At 40.5% G+C, this 12,970-nt stretch overlaps 1 protein-coding gene across 1 annotated transcript in view; it reads left to right on the top strand.

The window, feature by feature from the left end:
- LOC148216953 (uncharacterized) overlaps positions 1–12,970 on the top strand; it is a 47,580-nt gene that overhangs the window by 12,427 nt on the left and 22,183 nt on the right. The window contains exons 6-13 of the mRNA XM_088152647.1: positions 2,636–2,847; positions 4,025–4,110; positions 4,652–4,782; positions 5,025–5,171; positions 5,958–6,148; positions 9,262–9,344; positions 10,035–10,171; positions 11,690–11,814. Coding sequence (XP_088008773.1) covers positions 2,636–2,847; positions 4,025–4,110; positions 4,652–4,782; positions 5,025–5,171; positions 5,958–6,148; positions 9,262–9,344; positions 10,035–10,171; positions 11,690–11,814 — 1,112 coding nt within the window. The remainder of the gene's footprint in view (positions 1–2,635; positions 2,848–4,024; positions 4,111–4,651; positions 4,783–5,024; positions 5,172–5,957; positions 6,149–9,261; positions 9,345–10,034; positions 10,172–11,689; positions 11,815–12,970) is intronic.

Below are 12,970 nucleotides of genomic sequence, written 5' to 3' on the forward strand. Positions count from 1 at the left end.
TGGCTGGTTAAGGCAGCTTGGGAGGTGATGTGTGAGTGGGTCCAAGCAATGGTGAATTCATCTTTGGTGGAGGGAGTATTTCTGGTTGCCTTTAAAGAGGTGCTGGTGCACCCCCTCCTCAAGAAAGTTGGTGGATCCCACTGTGCTGGACAATTTTTGTCCAGTTTCCCACCTCCCCTTTTTAGGGAAGGTGGTCGAGAAAATGATGGCACTCCAGCTCCAGAGGATCCTGGATGAAATGGATTATCTAGACGCTTTTCAATCGGATTTCAGGCCTGGATATGGGATGGAAACAGCATTGGTCGCACCTTTGGATGATCTCTGGTGGGAGTGGGATGGGGGTAGTGCACTTCTTGCTCTTCTTGACCTCTCAGCGGCTTTGATGCCGTTGACCATGGTAGCCTTTTGGGTCAGCTTAGGGAGTTGGGGATGGGTGGCACAGTTCTGTGCTGGTTCACCTCCTTCCTCCAAGGCTGGTTGGTGTTAATAGGAAGCGAGAGGTCCAGCTTGTGGTCCACCCCTTTGTGGGGTGCTTCAGGGTTCGATATTCTCTTTGCTCCTTTTTAACATCTACCTGAAACCACTGGGTGAGAACATCCGTCACCATGGGATGAGATATCATCAATATGCAGATGATACCAGTTATACATCTCTGTCCTGGGCAATTTAAGTGATGCCTGGAGCGGTGCCTGGAGGCTATGGGGGCCTGGATGGGGAACAACAGGCTTCAGCTGAACCCTGGTAAGATGGAGTGGCTGTGGATTGGACGGTCCTCTGTATCCGGGAGTTTACCATCTTTGGTTCTGGGTGGGGTTGCACTGCCCCAGACAGACCCGGTGCAGAATCTGGGGGTCCTCCTGGACTCACGACTCCTGCTTGAGGAGCAGGTGGCAATCATGACCAGGAGGGCCTTTGTGTTGTGTGCCAGTTATGCCCTTTCCTGGATCGGGAAGCCCTCCGATCAGTCACTCATGCCCTAGTCATCTCCTGTATAAACTATTGCAATACGGTCTACATGGGGCTACCCTTGAAAAGTATCTGGAAGCTACAGCTGGTTCAAAATGTGGCCACGTGGGCAATTTTGAGTGCCCCAAGGATGGAATGTGTAACACCATTGCTCCGCGAGCTGCATTGGGTGCCAGTCTGCTTCTGGGTCCAATTCAAGGTGTTGGTCATCACCTTTAAAGCCCTACATGGCATGGGACCAGGTTACCCGAGGGACTGTCTCATCCCCCTAACGTTGACCCATCCCACCTGGGCAGGCAGGGAATGTATATTATGGACCTTGTTGATTAAAGAATGTCGCTTAGCGGGTCCCAGGAAGAGAGCCTTCTCTGCTGTTGCTCCCGTCCTATGGAACACTCTCCCCCCAGAGGTGAGGCAGGCCCCCACTCTCCTGGCCTTCTAGAAAGGGATGAAGACCGGGCTCTACCAGCTCGTGTGGGGCTTGAGGAGGGGTAACTAACCTTGGGGGCAGTTAGCACCCTGAAGATGCTCCTGGAGGTTGATAATTTATTTATTCCATCTATCCCTTGGATTATATTATTTATTTTTGATTACTGTTTTTATTGTATTTTAATTGGTTTTTATTCTTATTTATTGTAAACCTCCCAGAATCACTCATTAAGTGAGATGGGCGGTGACTAAATTTGAAATATAAATAAAAATAAATAAACAATACATTAACATCGGATTAGGTAGATAAAACTTATGGGTTGGATGCGATGAAGGGGGGTAGGTCCTGGAAGAACATTTAATGTTTGTTAAATGTGACATCTTTGAGCCACATTTAGGAGACTTGGGGATGAACCTGTAGACTAAGAGTTCATCAGTAATTCTCTCATCTGGGAATTTTATTTGAACAAGATGGCTTCCAATTACTTATTCTCTATGTCCCCCAGCTCTGTCTTTGTTATACTGTGCTGAATTATTTTCCTTTTCCATGTCTCGCTGATCTAGCTTTCTGTTCTGCAACTCTAATTCACCTACCTAATTTCATATTTATTTGAAATTATACAGAGGACTGTCCCCATAATGTGGGTCTCATGCATTGATCAGAGTAAACTTTCTAAAGTTATGCATCATTCATTTTCTCTGGGCACATCTGGAAAGCTAGCCTTTCCATCTTCCAGTCTTGATTCTGGTGTAAAATGTATCCATTTTTTAAAAAAATGTGGATCTATTCTCCATCTTCCCTTCCTTACAACTCTTCCAATGGGTGTTGTCGCCCAGATGAAGTGAGAAGGGGAGATACTGACTAGAGCTCATTATTCTAAAACAGTTTCAGACAGAGCAGGTACCTTGAAATGGAAGTGCATCCATCAAGGGGAATCTTTGGGTAGATACCAAGCATTCATACAGTTGCAAAGCTTTGGTCACGGTCTCATCTGATTAGCAGGGAGTCCACCTTGTGCCAAAACAGGGACTCTACCTTCATCTAGTATCCCTCTGTGAGAAACAATAAAATAATTTTTTCCTTTTCCATGTAATTGTACATTTCTGAGCACATCTAGAAGTGTGGTGAGGTTTTCTTCTCCATTTGTGACAAGAGGGCACAAATGACCAACTTACCACATGCTCAGCTGTATCATTCCACAGTCACACCCTTCTGCCCCATCTTCCTTTTGCTTTCAAGGACAATGTTAGCCTGCCAAAGGAGATCCAAGCCAACCTCCTGGAGCGTGTGCTGAGGGCTGCCCAGCCCGTATTCCAAAAGGCAGATGATGCGGAGTTTACCCTTTGGATGGTGCAATACCTCCCAGAATTGATATCAGAAATAAACAGTTCACTTGTTCCACTCTTATTTGAGGATCTGGAGACCAGAAATTGCTCTGCCATCAATGCTGTGTATGAGCTCTATTACTTATTTATAATTGTTTCATTTCATTCATTTCTTTAATTGCTGTTATTGTTGTAAGTGCCATCTTATTGTTATTGTTGTTGCAGATATGTCATGTCATGTCATATCATATCACCTTATTTATTTACTTACTTATTACATTTATAAGGCTGCCCAACTCAAAAATGTGACTCTGGGTGGCATAAATCTAGTAAATATATTTTATCATATCATATCATATCATATCATATCATATCATATCATATCATATCATATCATATCATATCATATCTATTATAGACAGGAGATGTAAAACAATTGGTTTTCCTAAAAAACACGGCTAAGAGGGATTCTTTGTGCTTTCCTGGGTTTTATATTCCTTGCTGCTTTCTTCCCCAGCCTGGATCCATTTCTGGTATGGCAGTTGGACTGGGAAACAAAGTGCTCATAGTGTGGGGAAGATTTATACTTCCATGTATAATGGGTAAAAAGACATAGAACCTCCCCATTTTAAACATGAATGAATACATGTGAGGGCCTTTGGCACATCAAAGTTGGCTGTTCTGCACCGGAAGGTCATCAGGTCAGCTTGGCCATTGCAGTGGGATAAGGAGAAATTGTAGGGATCTGCTCTTAAGCATGCACCTTCAGACCGTTGCAAGCTTCCTCAACGTGGTGCTTCTTGTATAGGCTGGACTTCCACTCCCATTATCCCTAGCCAGCATCTAATACATGTGGAGGATATCAGGTTGGGGAACACTGTTTGGGGGCTTCATTTGGACAGAAATTTGCTCACAGAGCCTATGGTTATTATTTAGATAAGTTGAGTGGCTGTTCCCCTCAATCTCCAAATCATCACCCAGTTCTGTTCATAACTGCCTGACTATATTCACACAACATGGGGTTTCTTGGGGTATTTCATACATTTATATTGTCACCCCCCACAGAGCCTGTAGGAATGGGCAGCTTACAAGCAAGGTAGATAAATAAAAAGATACTTGCCCGTTGTTCACTGTACCATCAGTTGACAATCAGCACAGTTGACTGAGTTTGCACAACACACTCAACCGTACACTAGATACATACGCAGGGGTGTTCATGGTTCTCTCTCTCTGTGTAAAACAAGTCAAGATGGTACAATCCTTCTGAATGGTTGAGAGTCATAATACTTTTTCTGTATTACAGAGTAACTCTGTTAAATGGCTCCCTTGGTCAGCTTGGAAATGCTACCCGACAGAGAATTTATGAAGCCATCCTTAGAGTGCTCTCAGGTAACCAGCAACCAGAGCAACTCCAGCACTTTAAGCTGCACCAAGCAAAGGGCACACGTGCTGCATTTAGGACGGAGGGGGTAGAGCAGCAGAGACTGTGAGTGGGGAAGGACACTTTCACGAGACCCACATGCATACGGCTTCATCGGACGTCTTAGAACGCACTGTTCCTCCAGCATCCCTTTGCCCTTGGATCCGCAGGGTGGGGATAATAGCGTTGACTGACCTATTACAGAGTTCTTGCAATGATTGTTGAAATCATACCTAAGAGGAACTTTGCATGACTTAACATTGTCAGTTTTTCAGATAAATTCTGAATATGATTATTGCTAGGAATGCAGGCTTTGCTTTCATCCTCAGTAAAAGTAACGCTCAAAATCCTAAGTATGAATTTGTAACTTGGAGGAATCAAGCTTGAAGTTTCAAATATTGAACACCCTGATAATTTTTTACTTGGGAATGTTGAAAATTCTTAAGTGGAAAAGGTCTGAACTGATTTTTACTGAAATGCCTTTTGTCCTCCCTTCCTTGAATTCTTCAGCTTCCCCTCTTCGATGCTATGCTTCAAACACCAATTTTTTGGTGTTTATAGAAGAGACGTTTCAGGGTTTTATTGACTTCCTGACTTTGAAGGATCTGGAAACTCTCATTCCATCCTCTGAGCTCCCAAAGGTACTGTTGTTACACGCTAACATCAAAACTATATCTAATTATTTATGCAGGAATGACCCGACAAAAATGTCTTACAGTCCCATTTAACCTAGGGCACCCGGGGAGTTGCATTTTTTTTTTTATAATTATCTGTTTCCCTGTATAGTCAAGGCATGAGTATTTCTCCCTACCTCCATATGCTAAGGTGCTTCTAGTCTCCTCATTTTGACGCTGATTTTCTATTCTTTTTCTTTTTCTTTTAGATTGTGAACACGGTTCCACCAGACGTTCTGGCTGATCTGTTTTCTAGAGAGGGATTCCTTCATGATGACCCTTTCTTGACTGCTGTGTTAAAGATCTATAAGAAGAATGGCTTATTGATTGACAGATTTAACCAGAAAGATATTATTGTAAGAAACAATTGGGGCTTATTTAACAAACCACTGTTCAAGTAAACTTTCAGTATACTATGGATGTACAGTATAAGCATTATTTTCATTATTAATTAGATTTAATTTAGCTGACCACTCCATTGGACTCTGGGTAGCTTACAAAATATAATACTAAATTAAACAATTAAAAACATAAAGGCAGGCACAAACAGCACCCACCTCCCGCAACAGCCCAGGCCTGGGACCAAGCCAGGTTTTAAGGGCTTTCTGGAACCCCAGGAGAAATGCTGGGCCAGAGGGTGTGGGCTGTGACTGAGAAGGCATGCTTCCTCGGGCCTGTAAGATGATAACATTTAATAGAAGGGACCTGGAGTGCACCCACTCTGTGCAAATGTACCGAAAAAAATGGGAGGCAGGCTGTCCCTCAGGCAACCGGGTCTTATGCCATGAAGGGCTTTAAAGGTAAGAACCAGCACCTTGAATTGCACTTGTGGAGCAGCGATAACATAAAGGCATAACAGAAGTGCCCATTACTGCTCGTGCCACTGCAGTTAGAACAGCTGTAGCTTCCAGTTGGTCTTCAAGGGTCCCCAAAAAAGCAAATTGCAGTAGTCCAATTGTGAGGTGACCAGGACATGAGTGACTGCCTGCAAGGCCTCCAGGCCAAGGAAAGGGTGCAATTGGCACACAGCATGTACCTGTGCAGAGGCCATACTATTATTTTTGGATTTTTCTCATCCTTGAGTTCTCACTGTATCAGATTCTTGGCTCTCAGCTCTTATTTTTGTGGATTTCCTCTTGCAGCACATTCTTCCAAACAGCACCAAGGCAGCTCTTCTGGCTGGGATGTGGCCCAGCGTGGTTTCTAGCAGCAACGATACAGAGGTGTCCCTGTGGCTTGATGGCCGCTTGACTCATTGTTTCATGTTTCTTAATGGTGACCTCCTGAATGCTAGTGAGACCTTGAACACCAGCTGTGTGACATTCCAAAAAATGTAAGTATGTGGCTATTTGAGTATACCTGGAAGGGAATCCTTCCTCAGTTTGGAACCCTCCAAATATACGGGACTGCAGTATTATGAGAATTATGAATAATAATTACTATTACTATTACTATTAGAATTAGGGGTGGAGGAGACAGAGACAGGACTGGCTCTTTGTGATACAAGTAGATCTAATACCAGAATAGGTCCTACAGAAGTCAGTCTCATGTTCCAACAAACCATTCCTTTTCATTTAAAAAAACTAATTGCTTTCTATTAGTGATTTGGGATGAGAATTTTATCAGTTTTGTTTCCTCTTCTTTTTGTAATTACATCGAGTTTGTTTCTTTAGACTTAACATTTTTTTAAAAAAGTATTCAGACTGATATCCTTTGACGTACATTTCTACAAAATGGATTTTTTTGTAATTTTGCTTTAGTGTATAGAGGTTTTGCCAAGATTTTTTGCTTTTTTTGGTAATAATTTTATTAAAGTTTACAAATACAAAGAAAAAAGACTGATACAAACTAAGAGAAATGTAAAAAGTGAAGTAAAGAAAAAGAAAAGTACAAAGAGAGAGAGAAAAGAAAAGGAAAAAGGAAAAAAAAAAGGAGAAATATAAAAAAATTGACTCCCCCTTCCTCCAGACAAGTATAAACAACTTCAGTAACTTCTCTAGTATTTCAATAATTTTAAAAAAGATCTCTTCTTCCCATAACTTCCCATAACTTATCAATAAACAAATTGCAAAAACTCATCATTCAATCCTAATCAGCAAAAGTCTATTAAGAGCTACCAAAAATAGTAACATATGTATTTTAACCTTAATAAAAAAAATCCATTTTCTTCCACTTTCTCTAGGAAGTAAAACAAAAGAAATCTCTCCCCACTTATAAACAGATCCTTAAAACCTCACCATTCAGTCCTGGTCGAAAAGAAATCCCATTAATAGCTACCAGAAACCACAACATATATTTCAACCGTAGTCAAATAAGTTCACTTGTAAACCTGTTTATTTTTAAAAAGCTTGGTCTTTAATCCCATCAAGTAATATCCCACAAATTGATTTCTTATCATTTTCTCTTTGCCTCCGCTTAGGAACAGCTTCAGTAGTTTAACCCAACCCTTTTGTAAATCCAAGATAAGAAGGCTTTCCAAGTCATTCTTCTGATTTATTATTTGAATTTCCTCTTTAGTTATTAAAACATCAGCCAGTTTCATTTGTAAATCCATTGTGGCATCTTTTTCCATATCACTCTTATAATCTGTCGTTTTCAAATCCATTTTCAAATCCACATTCAGGTCAGCCTCAGTTTCTATTTTATCCAGTAAAATCTGTTCCTCTTCTATAGCCTCTATTAGATCCATTTTTATAGTGTCAGACAAACTTGTGAGTAATTTTGGAGTACATTGTTCCCAGACAGCCTTAATTTCTTCTATAGTCAGATAATATTGTTCCATTGTATTATTAGGTTTCTTTTCCTTTAATTATAATCCTTAGTTCTCTCTGGTTCCCTCTAGTCAACCTTCAAAGTCCCCTCTTATCATATGTTTATTTTCCAGTCAGGAAAACTTTTCCACGGGAGGATTTCTTACAGTTAATTTCAAAATCTTCATATGTATTTTTATAAAATTTTAAACACCCCACAGGAAATATTCTTTCAGGTCCATCTGGCCCCTTAACTTTCCAAAATCAACATTCTAGTCCCTCTTTTGCTGTTTTCCCAAAATTCATTTTTTTCTTTTTAATCCTTAAACTTACATGAAACTTCTTTCATCCAGGATAGAAGGAGATTCTCCTGGCATAATGAAACTTGCCCTTCTGAAGGTTCTTCACATCCAAAAAATCAATAACAAGCAATTTCTTAAGGTGGTTAAGAGAGGAAGCCAGTGTCTATTTGAAGGTGCCAAGCCACGGCTTAGACAGGGTGATTTTCCCCCGGTTCCCAGAACTCTCAAACCCACCAGAGATCACTATTTTGTGGTCTCCTCGTGGGAGAGCCTCTGTATGGAGGAAACCTGTGGGCGATCCTAGGCCTCTCCTTGATTTGGAGAGGGGTTCCGAGGAGCCGATCCCCTCATTGGCTCCTCTTTCCGCTGTGGCTGTCGGTTCTGCCATTGCTTCCCCGCAAGTGCCCCAAGACTTTTGCTTATATATTGTGGTTTGTACCATTATTTTCATCTATACATTTTTGTTTAGATATTCCTCTGATAGACATTTTTAATTATTAGCATATTCAGAGAGCTGTGAATGTTGAATTGATAAATGAGTTTTGATTTCTGTATGGTTTGAAAATATGAAATTACTTAATACCACATGTATCTAAAATCATTTTCCCCTCATATCCTTAAAAATGTTTTATGCTGGCAATGTTGAAGCCAAAACAAAGAATTAAGAGGGAATCTTGAGGAAATTCCATATTTTGCAAATACACTAAATCCTTGATTTGATGAACTTTGGTTTAACAAACCTTGGATGCAAAGACAGAATCTGTCTATATACTATATGCTTTGTGCATGGATAAATACTGTCCTTTATTTTACCCATTCATAAAATTTGTAAAATAAGTAAAATATACATGCATAAAATCCTATTTGAAATTACTAGACATTTTGCTTTAGCAGACACCATGTCTTCCATTAGTCCATTCAATTGAGGATTTGCTGTGTATATGACATCCTTTTTATAAAAAATCCTAAAGGAATTCCTTCTATCTGCCCTCCAAAAACTACCTAAGCTTGATCAGAGTTGAACATGATAATTAGCCACAGAATTTTTAGTATCTCTTTTAAAAAGAGTAAAATCAAGGGAGGGATGGAATGGAGTCTCCTAGAGGAGAGAATGTCTAGCTGTCTGGCTTAAATTTAAACTCTAAGAAGCAAGATTCCACTCAACGTTTTGTTTATGTTCTGCTTGTTGGGACTTACAGCAGTTCCAACACAGCCAGTAAGATTTTGTATTCTGAAGCAAAGAGATTGTTTGTTTTCATGTAGTGTAACTAATACTTTGGTCAAGTTGTGGTCAACTAGTAAAGCTAGTGAGGTTGCAAGAAAGAAGCCTGCTTCTCTTAGATGTTTCCTTCTCTCCAACGGTCAATACTTACTCCATGCCTCCCTTTCTGCAGAGTGAGCAAACTGAATGAAAATATTGTGATGTTCAAAGACAAGGAAGAAGAAATTTACTTTTCCATCAAAGCTTATCTCTCTGGTGAGTGTTCAGGCCATGGGAGGAGTTCTCTTTCTGTGTTTCCCTTGCAAGGGACTCTACATGTACAACTGATCACAGGCCCCACATCCAGCCATGTATAGCTCTCACGTAACACCTTCTCAAATCAGTACATGGCACAAGGACCTTCACATCAGAATCAAGTTCATTCAGTGTCTACAAATCTTAAATGCAGCTCTGAATAGGCTGGCCTGTAAAAGTAGATGTCCACCTAATCTGGAACCCTCATGTAAGATGATAGACATCCTGCAATGTCTGTCCAACTCTTTTGGTGCATAAAACTTCCCTCACAAGTCTAAAGGAGGAAGAGACAGTCACATATCTGTAAGACGTGGAAGGAAAGCTATCTCAAGCTGCCGACTGTAGTAGAAATCCCTTAGTTTATATGCAACCATGACAGTTTGGTTCAACGGTCTTGATCTCAACCCTTAGAGCTGAGCTGGCCAGAGGCTGATCACTTGCCTTGATCCCATAACATTGCTAACTCCTCCTTCTGAGCATTGTGTTGATATTAGCTTGGTTGTTTATAGTGTTTCCTAGTGGTGTCAAAAAACGGAAGTGTTTTACAATACTTATAAATGCATACAGCATATTCACCTTGTTGAAAATACGAGGGGGCCAATATCTGGAATAGGCTTCTTTTTACAGTATCTAGAATGATCTTTCTTACAGCGAGCAAAACCAGGCCTCGATGCTACAATGCCAGTGATCCAGAGACGTCCAGTTGGCTTGCTACGTACCTTGGGCACTATATTCGTTACAGCAGTGCCAGAGAGATGCGGTTACTCACAAACAACAGTGCAGTCACAGTACGTATTGCTGCTGGAATTGTTCTAAACACAACCTGATGGAAAGACAGAGGTCTGAACAAACCTTTTGTGGAAAATAGTAACGTATGCCAGATACATTTATAATTGCTTTTTATTTAACCTGCAGGGATAACATCACATTGTTTTGGAACAACAGAATGATCAGTAGGGTCTCTGCAGTGGGGTCAATAAAGCCAAGATAGCAACTGCAACCGTGTGATTAAGGGGCATGTTAAAAAGGGATAGAGCTTTGATTGCACAGCTATGGTTGCCATCTTGACTTTTTTGACCCCCTGCATGAATAAACATTTAGAATATATTCAAAGTTTTTCATGTACATCTTTTTCTTGGTTAAGTTTATTAGCTCCGTTGTAGCTGAGGTGATACAGGTAGTCCTCGCTTAACAATCACGATAGGGACTGGAAAATTCATTGTTAAGTGGGGTGGTTGTTAAGCAAGGCATCATGTAACCACACCCAAATGAGGCACATTTTTTGCCTCAGCCATTAAGTGAATCACCATGGTCGTTAACTGAATCATATGGTCGTTAATTGAATCACACGGTTCCCCATTGATTTTGGTTATCAGAAGCCAGCTGGGAAGGTCACAAATGGCAATCACGTGACCCTGGGACGCTGCAACCGTCGTGAGTGTGAGCTGGTTGCCAAGCGCCCAGATTGTGATCACATGACTGCGGGGACGCCGTGAGGACTGGTTGTAAGTAGCTTTTTTCAGCGCTGTTGTAACTTTGAATGGATGCTAAATGAATGGTTGTTAAGCAAGGACTACCTGTACAAAATCTGCTTGTAGCATTTCATCATTACATGGTTTATCTGACTTTACTTTAGCATGATGTGAGAACTCAGCCATTGCAGGTTGTCAACCATGTTGATGGCGTACCATTAGGTACGAACAAAGCTTCTATGGCTTGATCAACAAACTATGGTTACAGCAAACTTTGCCTTACAGTGTCAGGGAATTTGGATATGGAATGAAGCTACAGACTTCTAGAATCAGAATGCACTATTACATTTTGAAACCACAGAGATGCATTAAGTTTGTTTATTTATGCGATTTAGAGTCTGCCCAACTCCATAATATTCTAGAGTGGCTTATAGTGTTAAAAACAGTAAGAAGTGTGTGTCTGGAAAAAAACAAATATTTCATAAAAAAAAATTCTACAGGGGGTTGGGACCCCCCTAATCCAAGGCCTGAGAGAACAGCCAGGTTTTCAAAGACTTCTTGAAGATCATCAGGGTGGGAGCCATATGGATCTCTGGAGGACGCTGTTCCTGGGGACAGGTGCTGTGCAGAGAAGGCATGCGTCCTACGCCCTGATCTGTAATCGAAGGGAATTGGAGCACGCTCGTCTGCCTGATTGTACAGGACCAGCAGAAACTATTGGAGATAGTTCGTCCCTCAAACAGATTAAATTTGTGATCCATTAGAAATATATAAAATTTGCTAGATGGTCTCGCCTATACTGGAACGTCCTTACAGAGATTTGTATTTTCTTAGTTTCAAGACCTTGCTTTCAACCGAGACAATCTGGAGCTGATCAGTAGAAATAAGATCCGTAAGGATTTGGCAGAAATGTATGCTACAGCGCTATTTACTGTTGACTCAGATTTCAGCCTTGACAGGTGAGTGGAAATGTTTTTATGGAGCAATCAAGATAGTCGGAATAGGCCCCTAGTAACTATGCGTGTTTAGGGAAGAAGGGCTTGGTAGACGAACAAATATTTTGTAGGCATAAATAAAGACACAGAATTGATTATACTGTATACAAAAATTCAGGGAAAAGTATTTGAATGGTGATATTTCAAAGATGTGTGTGTGAAATTTCTCTCCACCTGGCGAGAAAGTCTTCATAATTCTGTAGTTGTATATAATAATATAATATAATATAATATAATATAATCAGATATATACTATATTCTGTAGTTATCTAGTAATATATAGTATATAGTGCATATATATAGTATATACTACTATACTATTCAGATATATACTATATTCTGTAATTGTCTATAATATAATAATATAATAAAATAATTAATATAATAATATATGCAATATATTATGATAATATAATGTAATATAATAGCTAGTTTTACAAAGGATTTCACAAGTATTTTGCCATATAGGAGCGTACTTCCCATAGTTTAGAGAAAAGACAGATAATAATGTCATTTATGAATGCACACTGTCTCCCAACCAAGGATTCAGTGCTGAGAGTCACAAGGATCTTAAGGCATCTTGGAGTCTTGTGCAGAACTTTTACTTAAAGATTTAACCACGGCCACTTTAAGGTATCCTTCAAGGTTCTCTGTTCATGCTCCTGCCTGCTCCAGAGCACCTTTTGACATTGAATTGCGAGCATGACACAGCCATATTACATCTCACCTGTCTATTTGGCTTGTCCTCCAAGAGACTCCTTTTATCCTTAGAACAACTCTGTGAGGAAGATTCAGCTTGGGGGAAAATAAGTGGCTGATGTTCACACAATGCTTCATGGCTAGATTTGGATTCAGGCTTTTTGGATTTGGCCCAACACACTCACTGCTTCATCATACCAACTCTGTGGAGTGAATGCATATAGTGGGAGGGGAAACAGAGTTGGGGGTCAGATTTGACCCTACCTATCTTAGCTCTCTTTGTGGGTTTTTCAGCATCCTTCAGCCTGAAACAGCCACCATATGAAGCAAATTGTAGCTTGTGCACAAGTAGCAACAGTAACTGACCTTGTTTGAACTTGAAAAAGCTACGCTGGGTCATATCTGATCAGTGCTTGGATGG

Source organism: Python bivittatus, unplaced genomic scaffold (assembly GCF_059951505.1).
Source record: "Python bivittatus isolate LINGU-HERP-01145 unplaced genomic scaffold, Pbiv_v1 ctg000030_np1212, whole genome shotgun sequence".
Classification (NCBI taxonomy): domain Eukaryota; kingdom Metazoa; phylum Chordata; class Lepidosauria; order Squamata; family Pythonidae; genus Python; species Python bivittatus.